Source organism: Aptenodytes patagonicus, chromosome 2 (assembly GCF_965638725.1).
Source record: "Aptenodytes patagonicus chromosome 2, bAptPat1.pri.cur, whole genome shotgun sequence".
Lineage (NCBI taxonomy): Eukaryota > Metazoa > Chordata > Aves > Sphenisciformes > Spheniscidae > Aptenodytes > Aptenodytes patagonicus.
In genome coordinates, this window is record NC_134950.1 from 118,349,209 (window position 1) to 118,373,826 (window position 24,618).

At 41.8% G+C, this 24,618-nt stretch overlaps 1 protein-coding gene across 3 annotated transcripts in view; it reads right to left on the reverse strand.

Moving 5' to 3' along the window:
* Nucleotides 1-24,618, reverse strand: part of ELMO1 (engulfment and cell motility 1) — a 321,010-nt gene that overhangs the window by 179,137 nt on the left and 117,255 nt on the right. For all 3 annotated transcript variants that reach the window (XM_076330867.1, XM_076330868.1, XM_076330869.1), the window contains 5 exons: nucleotides 22,746-22,897; nucleotides 21,853-21,931; nucleotides 17,216-17,266; nucleotides 15,486-15,608; nucleotides 14,684-14,815 (listed from right to left, as the gene is read on the reverse strand). In XM_076330867.1, coding sequence (XP_076186982.1) covers nucleotides 14,684-14,815; nucleotides 15,486-15,608; nucleotides 17,216-17,266; nucleotides 21,853-21,931; nucleotides 22,746-22,897 — 537 coding nt within the window. The remainder of the gene's footprint in view (nucleotides 1-14,683; nucleotides 14,816-15,485; nucleotides 15,609-17,215; nucleotides 17,267-21,852; nucleotides 21,932-22,745; nucleotides 22,898-24,618) is intronic.

The following is a 24,618-nucleotide window of genomic DNA, read 5'->3' on the forward strand; positions in this document are numbered from 1 at the left end:
AGCCTGCCTGCCCCCACGAGTTTATAACTGGGATGCACATAGTATATAAGCAGCAAACAAGAAAATACAGTGAAATCATAGGTAGTATATAAAAAACATATGCCAGAAATGCAATGTTCCATTGCCCCTAATTTTACATTAGGACATTTACATTTGTTACTGAGTTTTCCTCAAAAGAGGCATACTTTTTTAAATCACAAGGAGTTTAATTTTTATTTTACAATTTCTCAATTAAAAATATTGGAAAGGTAAAAAAATATAAAAGCACTTTTATCCTCCCTCTGCAAAATAATGGGACTTATCCTGTCATTAAGAAACTGATTTAAAGGGTGATTCCTCCAACTAATATTTATAATAAACACAAAATGATCAAATAAAGTATTAAAAAAATCAAAATACAAAAAGATTGAGATTATACAGAGTCAGTTCATTCCCACAGACACACAACCAAAGATATTTCATTCTGAGTAGTTTCAACTTCATTCTTAAAGTCATACTGAAAGGTCAAAGAAGGTTGGTAGCCCATCAAAATGGGATTTTTAAATTTTTTTCTTTTAAATCTGTTCTCCTCTAGAAGGACTAAAGCTAAGAGGAATTCAGCAGCATACAGTAAAAGGCTGGTTTATTCATTTTAACAATGTGCAAATTGTTAGACACCCATAGTTCCTGACAAATAATCCGGTAAATCACATGCAGCTGCATGGTAAACAAGAACAGCAGCTTTAACATATGGACTTGCTGGCCGCAGTTGTTGGTCACTGTAACGATGCATCTGACCCAGGCGCCTCTTTTTGTGTGATTATTGACTCAGACCAACAGTACCAAATTTATATAAACTTAGTAGCTCTTCTAATACACAGATATCATCCACTGTGCATGTCATAAAGTTAGGTTTTCCTGGTTACAACTGACCAATTTTTGTTAATAAAGTAAAGTTTCTCAGGTTTTCTCCCAGCCATTTAAAACCTCATGCCTCCAAACAGCAGTAATTCTCTTCCATCGCTCTGTTAGCGCTCAGGGTCAGCAGACAACAGTCTGATGATGAAGAAAAAAGTGCATTATCTTTCTCTGGATTTACTGATCAATTCACGGTTTTCACCACTCATTTCATTTTTTGTCATTCTTCAGTATTTATTCCACACTGAAATCACACTTGGCTGAGAAGCTATGGAGTCACCTGACAGCATCTGCCCCTGCGGCCGGAGGAGATCACCCCTCTCCCTTGGGGGGGTCTCACCCCAAGCCATCCTCACCAGCTCTGCCCCACTCACATATACGAAGGGCAACTAAGCAGTGCCTTGCTTGTGCTCAGCAGGCATCTTACCCACACCTCCTTGCACTGCTCGAAGTGGTTCAGGGCCTCAACGGAAGAGATCTGCGGATCAAATGCTAACCCTGGGGGCTAGCCTCCTCTAAGTTATACCAGAGGAGATCTCCCCCACAGCCACACACTGGCTTGAACGTCTCAGCAAATCTAGATGTCAGTGTGGAGAGTGGAGTTTCAGCATGAATTCTGCCAAGTTGAAAACCTCAGTGTGCAGCGCTTCATTCTACATGCAGCAATCCCATTTCCAACACAGTCCCATGTTTCCACAACCTAGCACCAAATACATAGCACGACACGAAACCGTGGAATGCCTCGTTTATGGCAAACAGTAACTTAAAACTATGAAACTATGCTTATGGGAAAGAATGCAGTAGGTCACACAAGTATTGGCTCCTAACAGCACCCAGCACAGGATGGCTATGAGAGTCAGCTTGCGTAGCACCTCAATGAGTTCCGTATTTCTGCTCTTAGGTTTGGAAAGAGATTGATGCTTTGCTGCTATTGCTCACTTTTGCAGAACGTGGCCTGAGTTGGCAATCAAACGTAAGTTTTTCTGATTAGATCTTTAACTACATTTACAAAATCTTATCTTTTACAGATTTGCAGAGACTGTTGGGGGGGAGGGAACCCAAACACTAAAACATCCAGATTGCAAGAAAGCGTCCCTGTCACGGAGCCTACACAAGGCTGAAAAACACTCAGACACAGGAACAAACTATTATTTTAGAGAGAAAAAATATCTCACCAGTAAGTGCCAGACAGAAAAGAAACTCTACTTACAGTGTACTGTATAACAAACTGTAACATGCAAGCCAAATTAAGCAACTTTTTATTGCCCCCAGAAGTATCATTTAGCCTAAACAAAGATCAAACATCTGCTGGCTTTCAACTGAGAAATGGGAATTTATAGCCCAGAACAATTATTATTTCTACTATTTCTAAGGCTGAAATGATTCTGTACCCATGCAAACGAGCTGTTGAACAACTTTTGTGAACAACCTAAATCTGGTATGATGCTGGTGCCCTCTGCTGTGCAATATTACAAATTAGTTAGCAGCTTTCTTTTAAAATGATGTTCAGCTGTACTCCAAATAATATCAAGCCATATAAATACAGTAAATCAAGCATTTCTACCTTCAGCTGAATATTAAAGAAGAACAATCCTGACAGACATTCAGTATTACTGTAAAGAGAAGGTCTAAGTATTCACTTAGAAAACATTCTATGAGACTACCACGTGGAGCTGCATACTGTAAAATAATCTAAAATATTAAGCTAATAAAATTAAAACATTCCTTTGTTTTTCAACAAGTGAAATGGAGACTTTTTTTTTAATAGGAAATAAAATTAAAAATCCCTTTTCAGACTGAATTATCTCCATATAGATTCAGGAAATTTAACTATAAAATTAACAACTGGGCTTACTGAGTGCAGCTCCTCCAAATGCCAGTGTAGACTAGTAAAACCCTTAGTTACATCTTTAGTATCGTCATCAGTTCATTTATATTTCCTTCCTCTTCCATTCTGTTTTTCTTTTCTTGTACTTCACATGTTTTGTTCACTTTTCTAATACAGGTTTCAGTACCTCTACTTGTGATTGCTCTGCCAGAGATCTATCAAGTAGCAATATTCACAGAAACATTAAGGAAGCAAGATGTCAAAAGCAAATGCAAACTTGAGAAAGATGTTTAAATTACAAGTAAAACTGGTTGTGCCACCTGCAGTTCAGGTTGTCTGACACTTTCCATTGTTAGACTTTCTTTTGCTTTAGATACTTTACAACTATTTTAAGTGCCAGGGCAGAATGCCTAGCATGTCTTTAGGTTCAAATGCCTTAGCAAGTTTTAGGAAATTATTTGATCATTTTTAGGAATGTTTTACTAAGCACTGTATTGCTCTTATTAAATCAATTTTTACACAATTGTTTTTTCAAGAAACCCCAGCCCACTCACGCTATGCAAGAAAAACTTCTAGTTTAGTGAAAGACTTGTTCTTGTGTCAGTCTTGAAATTTCTCTGTAATGTAGGCTACATTTGGCCACATAATAAAAACTCAGAATGAACTGAATTTAACAAGTGTCTCTGGAGCACAAACAGTTTTTTCTGAAGACACTGCTGGTCCCGAGCATTCCCTGGCCCCATCTTCAAGGCTTAGAGAAAAAGGAAACCAGGAGCGGAGTAGAAAGAGAAGTTAAGTGGAAGGGCACACAGCAACAGTGAGAGGAAAGGGTCAGAGTCAGGCGTTTGGGAGTGGGAAGGCTTAGGGGAAGAAGGAGGGCAAGAGTGGTAGGGCAGAAACCAAGGCAGATGGGAAGGAGGACTATAATTATCAGTCTGGGGCTGAACAAGAGAGAAAGATCATGACAGAAACGCAGAGCAAAGTGTAAAGGAGGAGAAAAGCAGAGGCAGATAGAAGAAATATTGCACATGCATATAATTAAATGTGACAAAGAGGGAAGAAAATTAATTAAGGCTTTGAAGACTTATTTCTGCCTTTTCCTAAAAACATTCAACTTCGCTGCTCTTCTAGTACAAGGTGGTGCTAATACTGTCTGCATCAGAAGTGTAATGAAATACACAAGCGTTTCAAACATTTACATCAGTTTAGATGTTTTCATTGGTTTAAGGTCAATGTCACGTGAGGTCCTGGGCTGTTACCCCAGTGACTAGATCTTGTTGATGTGATATTCATATACACAGCAATAGGATTATACAGATAAATGTTACTCTCTGAAAACAGGAATGACAGCACTGGTCCTCAAATTCTGTTTTGTCTCAAGTACTTCCAAGTAAGTGTTTAAGAAAGCAAATACAGTCATACGAATCTCTAACTATGTCTTTTTAATTAAAAGGTGATCAAATACTGCAAGTAACAGTCACTATACAACAACTCCTCTCTCATAACACCTAGAAATAAATAAGTATGATTAGCCTTCACCTTCCAAAACCTACCCTAAGGAATAAATCAGCAACAGCTTATTTCTAAAATACCTGCTTAAAAAATTCAGCTTCAGAATTGAATGACAGAATGGAGAGCGAGGCTTGCAAACAACGGAGAAGAGCAACCTCTAGTGGTCATAAGGGTAAAAATGAGAGAATAAATGGTATGTAACTGGTTCAATATTAAAGGGAATTTCAGTGGCAAAGGGCAGACCATGTATTTTTTCTGGTCATAGCATCTGCAACTTTGATTCTGGTAAATAAAAGGACACTGAAATTTACGAACCGTGTACTACAATGAAAGATAAGAAGAATCTCCTTTCTGGTGGACTGCCATTAGACATGGTTTCTGCTCTGCTGCATGGTGCTTAATTATTAGCTATCATTAATTAACGACAAAGGATTTTACTTTAGAGTGGGCCATTGTTACATACAGAAATATGGCAACCTGAGGGTCAGACACTTCTGTCTCAAGGCAAAGCAGCCTCAGCCACTGCATATCTGAATAGCTCAGCAAAAGGAAATCTCAAACCAACTGGTTTTCCAGCAAGAAGTGATTTCACAAGTTTTGAAGTAGTAGGTAGGGAAAGAGAGAGTTGGGGGAGTAAAGAGAGTGGAGGAGGATGGAAAACTACAAATGGTTTTCAGTAGTACAGACAACCTGTCATCCATGCTCTTCTATCATTAATTCAACAATTAAAATCTTATCAATTTAAAATTCAAAAAAGGATCAGATCTAGATTGGCACACAGACAGTATCATTCTAAAAATGTTCCTCTGCCACTGCCAAAGCCAACAAGACAATCTGAATGTAAGAAAGCATTACTTTTATTATAGTTGAAAAGTTCCCCCAAAGGATGAACAATGCAACACTTCTCACCACTGCAGAATGTCACCAACAGGAGGAAACATCAGAGCGCTGTGAACAGAACAGCTGAAAATGACAATTCCAGACCTTTTAGATAAGTTTTTCAGCACTTTACACCAGTTCCAGATTTTAGTCTCCAAATCACAAAACTTCAGCTTCCTGTTCTGGGCTTTCCCACTCCTACAACTCATAATAAGTTTTTAAGACTTCAAACACTCAGGCTTTCCATTTTTAGGAAGAAAAAGGATGACCATCCTCAGGTCTTCAACAAGAATAGCTAAGTAAATGCATCACATATGGTCTGCTTCTGTCCATCTCCCTCTCACTAGGGAATTCTTATCCTCTCTAGCCTGGCAGACTGCTACCATTAATCCAGATGTCCAGCTGGAACAACGGGGCTTCAGAGCTCTAGCTGACATTAGTAATTTCAGAGAATTTAAGGACTATTAATATTCCTGCAGGGCATGGCATCCCAAGCCCACCTCAGTCTTGCTCAGTTTTTCCTTTTTAAAGCCCATCTCAATCTACTGCTTAATTCACACCATTCAAATTACCTAGAATTGTGCACTGCCCTTTCACTGCATGATTTCACTCTGACTCTTTACTTCTTTCTATCAGAGTCAGTAATAAAAGATTGCTGTGTGATAATCATTCAGCCAAGTATTGCCTTTCTAGCAATAGAAATCTGAACACACCATTTCAAGTAAAACCATGCCTCAAATCTGCAGTCATATAATTTTTCATTAAATTTCAGTTGCAGTAAATCAACAGTTTAAGTTAAATTCTTCAAAACTAGGATGCAACTATTTCACAGCCCAAAATAATAAGCAAAAAGTAACACTGTATCTTTAGAAAAAAAATTGAATCTAACTATGGTTGAGCTATTCAAGTCAGAACCTCCCACTTTATTTTAAAAAAAATGAAAAGGAAAGCATTTTGTCTACAGGTCAGTTAGAGGTGGGTCTCTTAGTGCCGACTACTATTACGGTTGCTCAACACTTCCCATTACTAGATCCTGTTCTCAGTTGTTAACAGCCTGCACAGCACTTATGATGGCAACTGGAATTTTCCACACTGAGGCAAACATTCATCTTTGGAACATTGCAGCTATACCCAGTCCATCCATTTCTGAAAATAAAACACAGGAAAAATGCAATTTGGGTCTGTCTTTAGAAAGTCCTGACAACTTTCAGTGCAAAGGCTGGAAATGAGAGCCAGCTGACTGAGCAGGCTTTATACTGATGGAGGAACAAACAGGGTGGGAGGAGGAGGTGGAGGGAGGGAGGCAAGGGAAAACCCAGAGGAAAACATCACAAGGAGGGACTGGCGGTGGAAAAAGAGGAAATTCAGGGAGATTGAATGAATGAGGTAATGGGGATCAGCGATCAGACATGCTGGAAGGAGACAGATCCAACCCGAGATCAAAATGGAACAAAGAGCCCAAGGGGAGTGGGAAATCAAAACCAAAGACTAGGGAAAGAAATGGAGAGAGAAAGGCCAGAGGAAATAAGGAGTCAAAAAGGAAAGTGAGATAGCACAGCAAGGAGAGTGCAACAGAACACAGAAAAGAGGGAGCCTCCGAGCTACCATGGCTCAAGGAGTGAGCCCAGAAGCAGACTAAAGACAGAGTTAGTTGTCGTGCTTTGACTCCAGTCGGCAACTAAGCACCACACAGCCACTCGCTCACCCTCCCCCCTTGTGGGATGGGAGAGAGAATCATAGAATCATTAAGGTTGGAAAAGACCTCTAAGATCATCGAGTCCAACCATCAACCCAACACCACCATGCCCACTAAACCATGTCCCTAAGCACCTCATCTACTCGCCTTTTAAATACCTCCAGGGATGGGGACTCAACCACTTCCCTGGGAAGCCTCTTCCAATGTTTAACCACTCTTTCAGTCAAGAAATTTTTCCTTACATCCAATCTAAACCTCCCCTGGCGCAACTTGAGGCCATTTCCTCTCGTCCTATCGCTGGTTACTTGGGAGAAGAGACCGACACCCACCTCGCGACAACCTCCTTTCAGGTAGTTGTAGAGAGCAATGAGGTCTCCCCTCAGCCTCCTCTTCTCCAGGCTAAACAACCCCAGTTCCCTCAGCCGCTCCTCATAAGACTTGTTCTCCAGACCCCTCACCAGCCTCGTTGCCCTTCTCTGGACACGCTCCAGCACCTCAACGTCCTTCTTGTAGTGAGGGGCCCAAAACTGAACACAGTATTCGAGGTGTGGCCTCACCAGTGCGGAGTACAGGGGCACGATCACTTCCCTACTCCCGCTGGCCACGCTATTTCTGATACAGACCAGGATGCCATTGGCCTTCTTGGCCGCCTGGGCACACTGCCGGCTCATGTTCAGCCGGCTGTCAACCAACACCCCCAGGTCCTTTTCCGCCAGGCAGCTTTCCAGCCACTCTTCCCCAAGCTTGTAGCGTTGCATGGGGCTGTTGTGGCCGAAGTGCAGGACCCGGCACTTGGCCTTGTTGAATCTCATACAGTTGGCCTCGGCCCATTGATCCAGCCTGTCCAGGTCCCTCTGCAGAGCCTTCCTACCCTCGAGCAGATCAACACTCCCGCCCAACTTGGTGTTGTCTGCAAACTTACTGAGGGCGCACTCAACCCCCTCATCCAGATCATCGATAAAGATATTAAACAAGACCGGCCCAAATCGGAAGAGCAAAAGTAAGAAAACTTGTGGGTTGAGGTAAGATGATGATGATGATAATAATAATAATAATGTTGTTGTAATGGAAATTAAAACAACAAAATAGAGAGAAACACACACGAAAAAAGTGATGCAACCACTCACCACCCGCCAACTGACACCCAGTCAGTCCCTGAGCAGCGATCACCACCCCCCAGCCAACTCCCCCCAGTTTATATACTGAGCATGACGTCATACGATATGGAATACCCCTTTGGCCAGTTTGGGTCAGCTGTCCTGGCTGTGCCCCCTCCCAGCTTCTTGTGCACCTCCTCGCTAGCAGAGTACGGGAAGCTGAGAAGTCCTTGACTTAGTATAAACACTGCTCAGCAACAACTAAAATATCAGTGTCTTAGCACATTATTCTCATGCTAAATAGAAAACACAGCACTATACCAGCTACTAGGAAGAAAATTAACTCTATCCCAGCTGAAACCAGCACAGTATCCACCCCTTATTCTATACCATCTACGTCATGCCCAGGTTCCACACTTTCCAATACATTTTACTTAATCACCACCCCTTTTCCTGTCTTTTAATATATACGCACAGATATCATTCCCTTAGTTTATGAGCCATCCCTATAAAATGTCTGTTGGGTTCATTTAGTCCATGACTTTGGTTTCCATCTGTCATAATAGTCTTTCAGAGCAGGAAAGATGGTCTGTGGTGTTGGATTGTTGCATGTTGAAGTCAGTTCTGGTTCCATCATCACTGTGCTTTGCTCAGTTTCATCAAAGTTCATTCTTCATTCATCTGGGTGATTCTTATTGTAATACCATTGATATGGCATATAATATTACATAGCAATTAACATCACACAGTTCAAATTATTGGCTATTCTCACCCAAAATCAAATCCCCTGGAGGTACACATCGGAATTCTCCATCCTTTTGCATTATCCACCAAGTGCACCCAGGTCCTTGAGCAAAAGCAATCCCACAAATGGATTTGCCTTTGCCCGAGGCAGGAATAACCCAGACTGTCTTGCCCAGCATATTTTGTACGTGCACTACAAGAACTTCATCCCCATCTACAGTACGTAAAAATTCTGACTGGGCAGGGCCAGCTCGATTGGCAGATCCCCTCATGTTGACTAACCAGGTGGCCTTTGCTAAATGCATATCCCAATGTTTGAACGTCCCACCACCCATTGCTCTCAGTGTAGTCTTTAACAGTCCATTGTATCGTTCAATTTTCCCAGAGGCTGGTGCATGATAGGGGATGTGATACACCCACTCAACGCCATGTTCTTTGGCCCAGGTGTCTATGAGGTTGTTTCAGAAATGAGTCCCGTTGTCTGACTCAATTCCTTCTGGGGTCCCATGTTGCCATTAGGACTTGCTTTTCAAGGCCCAGGATAGTGTTCCGGGCAGTGGCATGGGGCACGGGATATGCTTCCAGCCATCCGGTGGTTGCCTCCACCATTGTAAGCACGTGGTGCTTGCCTTGGCGGGTTTGTGGGAGTGTGATATAATCAATCTGCCAGGCCTCCCCATATTTATATTTCAGCCATCGTCCTCCATACCAGAGGTTTTAATCACTTGGCTTGCTTGATTGCAGCGCATGTTTCACATTCATGGATAACCTCTGCAATAGTGTCCACGGTCAAGTCCACCCCTCGATCACAAGCCCATCTATATGTTGCATCACTTCCTTGGTGACCTGAGGTGTCATGGGCCCACTGAGCTATGAATAATTCACCCTTATGTTGCCAGTCCAGATCCACCTGAGCCACTTCAGTCTTAGCAGCCTGATCCACCTGCTGGTTGTTTTGATGTTCTTCAGTGGCCCGACTCTCGGGTACGTGAGCACCTACGTGACGGACTTTTACAACCAGGTTCTCTACCCGGGCAGCAATATCTTGCCACAGTGCGGTGGCCCAGATGGGTTTGCCTCTGCGCTGCCAGTTGCTCTGTTTCCATTGCTGCAACCACCCCCACAGGGCATTTGCCACCATCCATGAGTCAGTATAGAGACAGAGCACTGGCCACTTTTCTCGGTCAGCAATGTCTAAAGCCAGCTGGATGGCCTTTACTTCTGCAAATTGGCTTGATTCACTTTCTCCTTCAGCAGTTTCTGCGACTTGTCGCATGGGACTCCATACAGCAGCTTTCCACCTCCGATACTTTCCCACAATAGAACAGGATCCATCAGTGAACAGAGCATATTGTTTCTCATTTTCTGGTAGTTTATTATACATTGGGGTGTCCTCAACACGTGTCACCTCCTCCTCTGGCGATATTCTGAAATCTTTGCTTTCTGGCCAGTCCATGATCACTTCCAAGATTCCTGAGTGACTGGGGTTTCCTATTCCTGTTGTGTGATCAGTACGATCCACTCACTCCACGTAGCATCAGTTGTATGATGTGTACAGGGGATCCTCCCTTTGAACATCCAGCCCAGCACCGGCAGTCGGGGTACCAGGAGGAGCTGTGCTTCAGTACCAATCACTTCCAAAGCAGCTCGAACCCCTCCACGTGCTGCCAATATCTCTTTTTCAGTTGGAGTATAGCAGGCCTCGGATCCTCTGTATCCCTGACTCCAAAACCCTAAGGGCTGACCTTGCGTCTCCCCTGGTGCTTTCTGCCAGAGGCTCCAGGTAGGGCCATTCTCCCCGGCTGCAGTGTAGAGCACATTTTTTACATCTTGTCCTGCCCAGACTGGCCCAAGGGCTACTGCATGAACTATCTCCTCTTTAATTTGTTCAAAGGCTTGTCGTTGCTCGGGGCCCCATTTGAAACCATTCTTCTTCCAGGTCACTTGATAAAGAGGGCTTACAATCAGACTGTAGTTTGGAATATGCATTCCCCAAAACCCCACAACGCCTAAGAAAGCTTGTGTTTCCTTTTTGCTAGTTGGTGGAGACGTGGCTGTTATTTTGTTGATCACATCCATTGGGATTTGACGACGTCCATCTTGCCATTTTATTCCTAAAAACTCGATCTCCTGTGCAGGTCCCTTGACTTTACCTCATTTTATGGCAAAACCGGCTTTCAGAAGGATTTGGACTATTTTCTTCCCTTTTTTGAAAACTTCTCCTACTGTGTTGCCCCACATGATGATGCATCAATGTATTGCAGGTGTTCCAGAGCTTCACCCCGTTCCAGTGCAGTCTGGATCAGTCCATGGCAAATGGCAGGGCTGTGTTTCCACCCCTGGGGCAGTCGGTTCCAGGTGTACTGGACGCCCCTCCAAGTGAAAGCAAACTGCGGCCTGCACTCTGCCGCCAAAGGGATTGAGAAGAACTCATTAGCGGTATCAGTTGTGGCATACCACTTGGCTGCCTTTGATTCCAATTCATACTGAAGTTCTAGCATGTCCGGCACAGCAGCACTCAGTGGCAGCGTGACTTCATGCAGGCCATGACAGTCTACTGTTAGTCTCCACTCTCCATTAGACTTCCGCACTGGCCATATGGGACTGTTAAAGGGTGAGCGAGTCTTGCTGATCACTCCTTGGCTCTCCAGTCGACGAATCAGCTTATGGATGGGAATCAGGGAGTCTCAGTTGGTGCAATATTGCCGCCGGTGGTGGCAACAGTTGTGGTGGCAACAGTTGTGGTGGCAACTGGCACCTGTTGGACTTCAACCCTCAGCAACCCCACAACAGAAGGGTCCTCTGAGAGACCAGGCAAGGTGGACAGCTGTTTAATTTCTTCTGTCTCCAAGGCAGCTATACCAAAAGCCCACTGGTACTCTTCCGTGCCCTTGAAACACCCCCTGCTGAGGTAGTCTATGCCAACGATGCACGGAGCCTCTGGGCCAGTCACAATAGGGTGCTTTTGCCACTCATTCCCACTTAGGCTCACTTCGGCCTCCAATACAGTTAGCTGTTGGGATCCCCCCGTCACTCCAGAAATACAGATGGGTTCTGCCCCTTTATAGCTTGATGGCATTAGGGTACACTGTGCACCAGTGTCCACTAGAGCCTTATACTCCTGTGGGTCCGATGTGCCAAGCCCAGAAAGGTGTGGTGCATTAACCTTGGCCAGCAGCCACACACCCACCCAGCTTCTCACCCACTCCCCTCCTCAACAGAGCAGGGAGAGGAAAAGGATGAAAAAACTTGTGGGTTGAGATAAGGACAGGGAGACTGCTTACCAATTGCCTTCATGGGCAAAACAAGACTTGACTTGGGGAAAGTCAACGTAATTCATTACCGACTAAAGTAGATTAGGGTAGTGAAAACCAAACATTAAAACAACACCTTCCCCCTGTCCTTTTCCACAGCTTAACTTTACCCCTTCATTCCCAAATCCTGGGGCAGGGATGGGCACACAGATGGGACATGACATGAAAATGAGCTGGGGGGACGAGCAGCTTCCAAGTGAGCATGAGGAAATCACACATACCAGAGCTCTACTAGATAGGTTGAAGAGAACAGCAATTAAAGGCTGAAGTATGTCTGCACTTGCTACAGTCATCCGAGTTTGCCCCTCTTGCAGGTAATCATTACAAAATATTAATTACGTGATTAAAAATTATTTCCCTGATAACCTCCTCCTTTCAGCACAGAGAGGAACTTCCTCTGGGTAATATATCATGACATGAAGGAGGTTACTGTCCCCTATCGTTCTAATTTGTTGAAGGAGATAAAAGTCATACAGAAGACAGCCTGAGAGGGGTTTCTATTAGAGACGGCTGCAGGAATAAACATACAGGAAGAAGCAAAATGGATCCAAGGGAATAAACCATGCTGGATAGTTATCCAGGCAGCTACTGACTGTCTTAAGTCATTCTTGGCCACAGCAACCTAAGAACTCTCCATTCCATATAGTGAATGACTAAGTTTCACCTGCTCTGGGGGAAAAAAAAAAACCCAACCTGACACACTACGGTCACTCTGACACATAGATGGCTCATGCCTGCAAAGATAATGTCCCAAACAAGTACTTCCCATTTGCCCATGGAACAGAGACAACCTAAACTTCAGGCCAAACCTCTCAGTTAAAACAGCCACAGACTTGGCCTGGTGATAAAGTTATGTCTAGAGACAACAAGGGGACTTAGAAAACACTGTAACATGCAAGACGGTCACTAACTGTATGTTCTTAATTTTCCAAATGCCTGACTTGATACATTCAGTTCTGCAGACAGTAACTCACGCAGGTGTAACAGAAACAACACACTGAGGAAAGCAGAAAGTGTTCTGCAAAATAAAGCACCTTTCCTTAGCCAGGTTATTTAATTTGCAATTGACTCAGAAAATAATTCAATAGGGCAGAGTGTATCTTAGATCTCCTAACTGGGTCATCTTTTGTTGTATTCATCAGCATTTTAATAAACCTCCTCAAGACTGTCTCATCTGAAAATCTCTTTGCCTATAATAAACTTCACATGGGTCATCACAACCATCTGGAAAGGCCTTGTGGTTTCTTCAACTGGATGTAGGTTTCTAACTATGTAGTTTTACAAATGATACTGTAAACTTCTGAAACCACGTCTGGACTTTGTCTCTTGTTGACATTACATTTGTAGGGGGGCAAAGCTTTTTGATGTGGCCGACAGAAATGAACAGAATTCTTGCATTTCACATACAGAAAGAGAACAAGCAGTCAAGGAACAACTTGATGGCTAGACATGGTTTTGCTCTCCCCCTCGGAAATTTGTCTCTAAGCCAGGGCCTGCATTTTCTTTTAGTTCCGGCCTTGAGGGCCCAAAGTCCTCTGCTCATCTCACCATAGGAATTGCCAGTCTCAGAAGTTGGGATAGCAATGGTCTTCTATTGCACAGGAACTGAGAACAGATTCATAGACAACAAAAAAACACATTGAGTTTCAAAAGCTTCTTCAAAGCCCTAATTTTACTATCATGCTTAAAATCCCCAAATGCCAAGTTCCTCCCTTCCCGTCTATTTACTTATGACTCCTTACATATACAACAGCACTGATACAGCAGTAATTTCTCCTCACTCATCAGTAACGAAAACAACTATCAGAACCCAGAAAGCCTCCTCCCAAAGCCACAGGGAACTGGGTAACGTTGAGCCCCACGCCACAGATCTGAGCAGAGTGCTCAAACTGCACAGTGAGCTTCAGCTTGCACCAACAGTGTTTAAAACCACCCTGTCTATAACTGTGGCTACTGTACTATATTCAGTGTATAGTTGCCAGGCCAAGAGCAAAGTAATGAATCACGTAAGATATGAAGCATACAATTTTACCTAAGAAGAAAGAAAATTGCATACTAAAGTAAACAATAAATCAAGATACTGATTGCAGTGTATGTGTGCATGCCCTGTTTCCAGAGGGGGGGAAAAATACACATTATTCACAGATATAAATGTATGCAACAGTTTAGCCAGATCACGCTCTGTTCCCCAACAGAGTTTCAGCCAAGACCAGAACTCCAATTGGTCTGATTAAGTCAGGGTGAGAGATTCTGCATCCCCAACTCACAGACGGAAGGACTTCAAGCAACCAAAACACAAGGCCCTGTAAGTAAATACCATAGAGTCCTACCTCGGATTTATTGAGTTCATCAGTCCACATTATTACTAACAGAGTACAGTGACTTTACAGGTCTGCCACAGATCCATTAGACAATGCCTGCTCATCCAAGATATCATTAAAAGTTAGATTTTAATTATGGCATGTCATGCAAAATTATGTGCTTCGACCTCAGTTATTTCTTCTCATTAACCCTATGAGAATCACGTGGAGTTAACAAGATGGGGGGGAAGAGGGGGAGGCAGGGGGAACAAAAAAAACCACACCACCACAGAAATTATGCTATTCCCTTGTAGGAAATAGCCAGAAGACCAAGTAAGAGAAGTGACTGATTATAGGATGTACTACAACAGATGCACTCACCCACTTTCAGTGTACCACCACGCAAAAATACTCACAATAAATCCAAGCTTTTTATAGTCTCGAGTATACATAGATTTGCGTTTCTCGATACTGCCACTACTGTTGTTAGGTTCAGATTCCGCATCAAATGCAATTCTTCGGAGTTCAAATATGATATCGCGTTGAGCCTATGTTAAAACAAGGTTAAAAAAAAATCCGTTAAAATAACTTACCTCTCACTTTAATAACCAGTATTCCCTCCACTGTCCAACCTTTCTTTGTCTTAACTCCCTACTTGGTACTCAGAGAGACAGTTAGCAAGAATGACTTTGTGGTTCCCATTTTCCAAAGTCCTCACATTTATGGGGTTCACATGCAGACGCTTAAGACTTACAGTAGCTGGACCCATGTTAGCAAGGCCACTAACTACACAATTTTAACCACAGGCATGAAACCACAGAAGCCAAGAGATCACACACATTTCAAATTAAGCTGGTACTTAAGCACTTTGCTGGCCGAAATCAAAATGGCTCAGCACTCTGCATTCCTTTTGGTAGCTGTCCATTTTTGCTAGCACAGGAATGGGTACAAGAGGAATTGCTGCAGTTGCACATCACTAGAAATGTCTCAAGACAGTGATAACCATCCTACCATCAATACTAACAACACTGTGTTAGTCACTCTCTATGGAGATGTGCACTAGGTAACTGCATGTACATTACTGAGAGCCAAACTTTTGTGCCTCAAACTTAAGAAATGGAGGGGGGGGAGGGGAGCAAGAGAGAGAGAGCATGCTTTAGGCAGAGCAATGAGCAGTTGTCCTCTTCCTGTTCTGACCAAATCATGCTAGATGCTCACCTGATCCTGCGGATCCATTTTTGTCATCATTCGATCTTCCAGAAGGTTAAAGGTAAGTACTTGCAGAACATAAAGCTGGTGTGCCATTTCATTATTGATGGCCCTCTGTGCCCTGATAACATGCTGCAAAGAAAGAGAAATGCCGGTGAATGCCATCTTATCAGAAAATTACATCAGGTGCGCTCAGGTGTTTCCATTTCTGTTAGTATGTGTTTGCTGTGCAATAGTGTATGTATACTCCAGAAAAAAGAAAATCAAACCAGGACTGACTTAGGTACTATATAAGTAACTTTAAGGGACAGGACTTTACAATAACAACGCACCGAAACTTTCTCTTTCTAGCCACTAGATAGAGCCTGTGCATATGTTGAGAGTGGCAAAAAAGGAAAAAAAAAAAAAAAAAAAAAACCACAAAACAGTATTGAAGTCACTTAGATGAAAAATTAACTCCTTACCAAGAGCATTAGAGCTCTGTATAAAAAAAAAAAGAGGGAGTATATTAAGAAAATATTTAAGAGAGTAGCTGCCTGAGCAGAGGAGTATTAAGGCTGCAAACACAACCAGCGAATACACTGATATAACACAGCTACTGCTGCAGGAGTCAACATCACACCACAATCCTACCTCTATCAGACAACTCCGTTCTGTATGAGGAAGACTGATCAGAAATACATTAGCATACAATGCCCCATATGTGCAGAATTATCCCATTCAGAAAGCAGATTCCAAACTGATGGACAATTTAAAAATCCCTGGTGTGCCAAAAAACACCAAGTGGTTCTGTATGGGAAACAGACCCAGGTCACTAAACACAGCAGAGCATACATAAGGAAAGAGTCATCAAGTAGGAGACGGATACAGCAACTGATATTGTACAGCTCCAGAGAATATAAGAATCTGTCTGCCAAAAGGCACTGGAGCATTTTACGATAGTAAATGAACACCTAAGAATATTATCCATATGCTTATACCAAATTTCTTATGAACACAAGCAGTGTAAAAAACACCTTCGGAAACAAATTCTGGCTTTTGTACGCATCATTGAAATTATGACAGTGAATGAAAGAGCGAGAGCTTGTTTGGTTGTTGTTTGGTTTGTTTTACACTGTCTAGTATCTCATAACAGAGAAAGAGCACTTTCCCTTGTTCCCTTGAAGATGTAATATACTCTAAGGTCAAAGGCAAAATCCCTCTGATTTTCCATAATAGCAGATGCAAGTCTTTTATATCGCATTCATTAGCTTCACTCTGAGCATGCTTCTTTTGTGCAAGTGGTGACAAATTGTGGGCAACTTTGTATCAAGACAGAATAATCTGTAGAACCAAAAAACACAGAGGTTCATTTTGCAAGATGGAAAGCCCTGCGTGGCTTGCTCAGCTATCATCAGCTTAACACAGAGGACTTGCTATAAATTCCTCAGACAACCCCTCATCTGCACAATAAAGTTCACATTCTCCATGGAAAGAAAATGTTTGAGGTATTATTCTTTTATTCAGTATTATATTTTCATGAAGAAACCACAATTTATTTGACTGGGAAAATACTCTTTCTGATAATCAGTTTTGAACCCATTCAACAACCAAACCTTTATCTTGTATATTACAGGCTTCAAAACATATCAAAATACAAGTGCAATTAAAATATATTAAGATAAAACCTATGAACACCAAAACTGGAGTCACCTTTTCTCTCTGCTAGTGAAAAATAGCTTAGAAAATTATATACTTACAGTTAAGATGATGGAGCGAAGCTGCTTTTGTGCCAAAATGTTTGCCATTTCCTGATTTCATTAAAAAAAAATAAGTTAGCCAGAAGCAGGTATTTTAGTGCCATACCTAGAAGAACACTGACTTAAAAGGTTTGCGTTTTAAGTTTCTGCAGTGTTACTTTGAAATGCAATGAAGCGGCGTATCAGCTACACGATTGTATGCATTATTTTGGGGGTCACAAACTCAGATTACTCTACTATGAGAAAAGGGGCAAAGAAAGTGAAAAGTATGTCACAAGCCAAGGACTTTGGTGATCCAAAACCAGCAATGAAAGACCTCAGAAGAGACCTCTGTGGGTTAAACAGTGTTTACACACACTTGTCCAAGCACAACCTTCCCCCCCAACCAACACAGAAGGAAGCATGGAATGGAAGCCAGCCAGGACTTTAAAACGAGACATCAAACAACATGCTTATTTACATTAATATTTTGGCTGCTTTCAGGTCAAGTGCTCTAACTTTCACTCAGTAAATCAGCCTACAACTCAGTACTGTTTCATCATAGCAAATAATACTTCTCCCCCATATTTTGGTAGCAATGTTTACATTGGTCCATTATTTTGCCTTACATTAACTTCTCTTTCTAGACCTGTCTGAAGTCACTATCAAAGTGAATATGCTTTTACTTTCATTCTTAAGCAGCTGATCCCGGCTGTCCATGCTGCAAACTGCCCTACAATGCATAGGAGGGAATATTTTAAACTTATCAAGCATGAGAGTCTAATCTTAACCATACCTAGAAGTCCATACCTCATTTTTAAGTTCCATGATCTTTTCCATCAATATAGAAATATGTGTGTGCGCAGTATGTGGCCATATGCTAGCATATGCAATGTATACAACTTAGAGTAATTATCATCATGTAATTATTTTTAAATTCTCGTTTTCAAAATGTACTATTTAAAGATTTGGATAACATATTGCACACTGCTATTTAGACACTGTTTATATGTACACAAAGGGGTAATGTTTGGTATCAGTAGATCATTGATTGGATTTAGAGCTCATGTATCACAGCCTTACATAATACAGCACAACAAATCACATCAATGCTGACACATGCTTAAGGACATTCTTAGGATGCACTGTGATTCTGTGCAGTTGGCACCATATCAAAAGAATATTGTTCACATTCAGGAGAAATAAATTTTTAAAAATTCCTGCTGATCTTTGAGAAAGTTGAAGAGTAATATAGAGTACATACTGGTTACTTTTATACAACAAACAAGAAACTAGAAAAGAGGAAAACTGAGACTATTGCATAAAACATACGAAGAGTTGGATTGCCAAAACGTGGCTGCAGAAACAATGTAAATAAAGCAAGCATTAGGGTGAGAACTTGCTTGCAAAAATAAAGTAATTCTCATTTCGAGGCAGAAGGCAGTCATGGATGTTGTCTGTTTTCTTTATACCAGATAAAGGGTGCTGCATTTGGAACGATAAAGAAGGAAGAAGGGACCAAAAGACAAGAGAAACTCAGCTTTAGTTTTTAAGCCTTTTCTGGCTGAGCAGGTTTCAGTTGCACATAACAGCAAAGGAATGAATGGTACAGATGCTTCCATCTCTGTGGGAAATGCACAACTGCGCTACAGGGGCAGTGCCAGGCACATGTTATACTTCACATTACAGGGAACAAACCGGCTGGTTTTGTCAAAGTATATCTACTGCCAAAAGATGGACAGGTAAAGAATATGAGGTAGTCTTTTCTGCATTCAAGGTAAAAAAAATGGGAATTCTTTTATTTTACTTTGTGGAGAAGATTATTAAATTGTCATTTCTTTTTTATACCTGTAATTTAAAAAGCCTTTATTGGGATATTGTTTTTTGTCACTGGACCAGAAACCAATAGGAGCAACAAGCATTCACAACACCGATTACTGCAACAAAATCAACTTTGTCTCCAAGAAGGCTATATGGTTATTAGCAGCTGATGAGCTGCCTCTTCTAAAATAAGTATTGTAGTAACAGATGAGAACAAGAATTTTTTGACAAAATTTGCCATCTCATTTCCCATAGCAACATGTCACTGTAAAAATGCAGACAATTGACAGAAAAAGTGTTTCAAACATTCCCAGTATCATTTCAATGCTCAAATTCACAGCTCTTTTCTGATAAAGATTTTTTTTTTTTTAAATAACCTAGCTTTCTCTAGATGATTTGGTCCTTGACAGTGGCAGAGGAAAGCAAAGCAACAAGGAAGTCCTCATTAATAAAGAAAAACCTTGAACCTCTTGGCTTTTTGCATTACAGAAATAGAAAAGAAAAAAAAAAAGGAGGGGAAGGAATTCAGATACCAGCACCAATTTAAATCCTTTCCTTAATTGCAGTGCAGTCACCCACGTCATGCCAGTCCCTGTAAGACAGCAGCAGGGAGGGTGACAAAGCTCCTAGAGTCATACAGGGTTTGGTGTAGTTTCTCACTCCTAACCATATTAGTGGCGAGTGCTTGTCCTGGTTTCGGCTGGTACAGTAGTGTGTTTTGGATTTAGGATGAGAATAATGTTAATAACACACTGATGTTTTAGTTGTTGCTGAGCAGTGCTTACACTAAGTCAAGGACTTTTCAGCTTCTCATACTGCCCTGCCAGCAAGGAGGCTGGAGGTGCACAAGAAGCTGGGTGGGGGCACAGCCCAGACAGCTGACCCGAACTGGCCAAAGGGATATTCCATACCATATGACATCATGCTGAACAAAAACTGGGGATGTTGGCTGGGGGTGTGGGGCCACTGCTCGGGAACTGGCTGAGTATTGGTCAGCAGGTGGTGAGCAATTGCACTGTGTATCACTTGTTTTGTATATTCTTGTATCATTATTATTATTTTCCTTTCCTTTTCTGTCCTATTAAATTATCTTTATGTCAACCCATGAGTTTTACCTTTTTTTTCCCCCGATTCTCTCCCCCATCCCACTGGGGGGAAGTGATCGAATGGCTGTGTGGTGTTTAGCTGCCCACCAGGTTAAACCACGACCGTGCTGAACCTTAACTTTTGAGGACCCACAGTAAGATAATTACATGAGACTGCATCACCTCAGCTTGTTGTCTTGGAAAGACAGAATTCAGTAAACAATATCAGTTATCCCTATCTTGAAGCTAATGGACACCTACCACCTTCAATGTATGATCTACTAATTAACCACAAGATAGATATAAAGAGAAACCTAACAGATTCTGAACACATTATAGGTTATTAAAGGCTAAAGGAAATTTTCTGCAAGTGTCATAGTTACTAGCCTTCAAGCCAAATCAGGTCATTATGTTCTAACGATCATAAACTCCATGACCAACAATCTTGTGTCACAACAGCAGGTACTACAGGTGAAGTGAAGTCTGCATGGTCTACTGCCAGCCTCACTAGATGGTTGTGCTGCCAGTGAAATACAGTTTCACTTGCTGGGAAGACCCTGTGGTACTGTCGTCTTCAGGAACACGGTCCCACTGGTTCCTATTAAGGTCTTATCTGCATCTGACGTTGTCTCTCAACTTCAAATGTGACTAAAGCATACTTTTCACAAAAACAAAGCAGTAGCAACTATTTACTATTTACAAATGTAAAAAGTGAATCTTTTTTTTTTTTCCTCTTACAAGGACCTATCATAGATTTAGGTCAAAATTGAAAGAAAGTTTTTATTCCAATTTTTGTTCATTAGGTGTCTTCTTCCCTTAATAACTGAAGACTGCATTGGAGGAAGAAGGAAAAAAGGAATGGGGGAAAAAAGGCTTTTTTTGAAATTAAACCATGGTTTTACTGTCCCCTGTTTGTAATTTTTAAAATATTTTTGAAGCAAAAAAGAAAAATTACCCATTAGGGCTTTGATGTTTGTTTAAACAATCTCCAGCATTTTAGAATTTAAATAAATCTAAAGAAAGTCTTTGTCAGAACTGATCAGCAGCTCTCAATGAACTTGTTCTGGACACTAACAGTATGTCACCACAAGAATTATCATCACTGTTCCTGGTGACAGAAATGTTAAATAAAAAAAAAAATGACTAAATCTGTTTTGACACAGGCTAATGACTTGATAAACATGGATAAACTTCTCTATTTCATAACACATTGCATTCCACCCCCATTTAACAGCAACTAGCAATCTTGAAATATTTTCTTTCGAGACTTCTATCTCTGGCACTAAAGTTAACTTAAAACAGTATAGTATGAAAGTCATGAAATGCTTACATGGCAAGATATTTCCATTTTCAAAAGGAATGCAATTTTTATGAGAAAATCGGGGGGGGGGAGCAGGAGGGGGGGAGGGGTGCAGGTGGGACGGACAGTTTACCAAAAAGATAGCCTGGTTTTACAAGCTGTGTTGGCAAAGAGTTCAGTACAATAAATACTACAGCCAGCCACAGGCAATATGTTTCACGTGAGGTTACAGGGAACTAAAAAAACACAGAAGAATGCTTAATCCCTACTAATAATGGTGCAAGATAGAGGCAGCTCTATTAAAATGAATGGTATTATAACAGCATGAAACAACAGAACAAGTTTCAGTTTGAATTAGCTGCAGGAAACGTATTACTGGGACAACTGCAGGTATGAGTATGACACACTTTTCCTACAGATATGTAGATATACAACAAGACCCAACAACTTACCTGCCTCTTGTCATCCGGTGCTTTAAGGAAAAGTGCATTTATTACCGCTATGGTATATGTCTGGATTTCTTGGTCTGTCCTGTTTGGAACAAAATTATAAACACGACAGAAGAACGTGAACACACACGAGCTGTAGAAACTGATCTTCCAGTTGCATTACTGCAGGTAGAAGTGGAGGTACTGTTTGCACTTAATGTTAACCATGTAAAGTTAGGCAATCAGTCAAAGTTGGTCATGACAAGGTTGTTTCTATTGTTAAGAGAGACAAGATGTTCCACAGGGAGACTCAGCATTCAAGAAAGGTGGAATGAATCACACCCTTGAAGTGCCATTGACCCTCCACTGATCGTAGCAGGAGCCCAGACAATCAGCTTCTGCCAGATGCCCAAAAGCTAGAGGTAGGAAGAGGAATCTTTCCTAAAGGGTTCTGGAGATGAACCTGCTGGTATTAAAAGCTTTTCAGGTGAGCGGAAAATGTCCCAGCTGGGAGGCAAGCATAACCATGGTTCACAATACATTACCCTATGCTACAAGAGGCAGTTTCCATCCATTTAACCACCGCACATTACTGTTTAAGAAAAAGCCTCTCCCTTTTCAAATATACCTTCAGCAAAAGTTGACCAATTTTTGTCTTACGCACTTCCCAAAGGCTGGCAAGCAAAACAACCCCATCTGTATGCTAATGGCATTAAGCATTTTATTTACTACGGGGTGCTCTTCTCTTCATTCTCAGCAACTCCAGAAAGCTGGCTACCAGTCATCCAGCCACTTAGACTGGATGCAGGAATCATGCAGGAGTTTGCCAGTCTTTATACCACTCTTTCCAAATCCTGTGCTCATTTGGGGGGAAAATAAAAAATCCACCATTTCTGGTGGCAGCTGAAGACACTCACCCCTGCAGATGTGGGATTAGCTGCCCAATTGTGATCTCTTGTGCAACCTTCTGGTACAGGTCGTGGCTATTGAGCACCATCGATTCCAGGATTGCTAGCGACCGTTGCAAGATAGAGATGTCCGAGGCAAATTTGTTCACATAGCTTGCTATCTACAAATTCAAACATTTAGAGAATTTACGTCTTGTCATGAAAACAGGGAAAGGGAAGAAAGAAAACTGTGGACGTGGCTCAGACAGGCATTAGAATAAAAGTAGTCTTGTTCACACGCCAGGTATCAGTGAATACCTGAAAGCAACCAACCAGGCACTGCAGATACCTTCAAAGGACGCAGTGACAGAGATTCTTCAGCTGGCACAAATCACCATAGATTTATGTCAACATTCATACCACCGAAATATATGCTTCAACATTACATTATGAACACGATAAATCAACATTCAAAAACTAGAACAGTTATATTTTTTGTGAGGAAAACTTTGGAAAGGACAAGGAGAATACTTATTCTCTCCAGTAGAAATCTGCGCAGCCAGTTTTCTCTAAACAAATATCTAGACTCAAGGCAACTGTTTCAAAAGAGAAATTTACATCTAGCTCTCTGGCAAAACACACTCTAGCAAAATATGCCTTCCCCCCCCCCCCCCCCCTTGCTGTTACCAACCTCACTGCAAGCTCTCTCCAGGTTACAAATTAAAACTCTGTTGATGATCATTTATCAGCACAACTGGTTCCATAACTCCATCTAGAGTCCAGTCTTGCTAAGTGTTCATGCATTAATAACCTTCACTTTTACTGCAAGCTGCCACAAACAAATGGCATGTTAATCAAAATCAGGTCTGACCTCCGCTTTTTTGCAGTATGGCAATGACATGCTGACATGCAGAGCCAACACAGCTGTGCAGTAAGATGTGGCAACGTGTGTTCTTCCACGTGCTGCCCAGTCCTTGGACCCGGCTTCCCAGGAAGAAGCTTGCCTTCGGCTGATGCAGGAAGCGAGAACTGCCTGGGTTTTCCTTGAATGCACCGATACCAGCACAGTCAAGCTGAAAGGTACCCAAGGAAGCACAGACAGACAAAAGTAATGTCGTGTGACTACAGTTACTTGCTCTTTACAGCCAAGTAACAGACTACAGTGGCCCTGTCTCAAGTTTGATGGGCTCCTTCCAGAAAACTTCAAGTCCACACACTTCAGTACTCATGCTACAAGCCACTAATGCGATTATACTGTTTCTGATTCTGGATGCTTGCTTAGACCTTGGCATCGTTTTCCTTTTGGAGGAAGAAAGGTATGCCCTATGCTTGGAAAAGCTGCCTAGCTGCCTGTAAAATTCACAGCTAAATACTGACGTGGACAACGACATTGTTTTGCACTTGTGACATTTTGAGTAGTGTTGAAGGAGCAAAACACCCTTTCTACAACTTTGGTTGGAGATGACAAGGAAAGAGGGACAGATTTTTTCTTCTAGCCTATTGCAGCGCTGCTGTTTGCTCTGCTACTTGGTTTGCACTGCCACAATAGGAACATGCTATGCTGAATATAACTCAATTGAGGAAATACACATGGTTCTTTATTTTCTGTAAAGTCAAACCCATGCATGCAGAGAGAATAGGAGAAGAGAAGCAACTCAGTCAGCATTTTTCTACTCTGGGCTTTCAATATCTGCTGCCTGCAAGTCCTGAGCCCAAGTAATATTTACATTAGTACATGATGCACATTGTGCTGTTTAGAGTAACAAGCTGTATCTCAGAAGCACTGTACTACCCTACCTCTCTCAATGGTAATCCAGTTGTTTTCTGATGCACTGCAGCCACAGCTGCCAGATGTCCAGAATGCCCACAATACGGATAGTATATGCACAGAGCAACTCTGCAC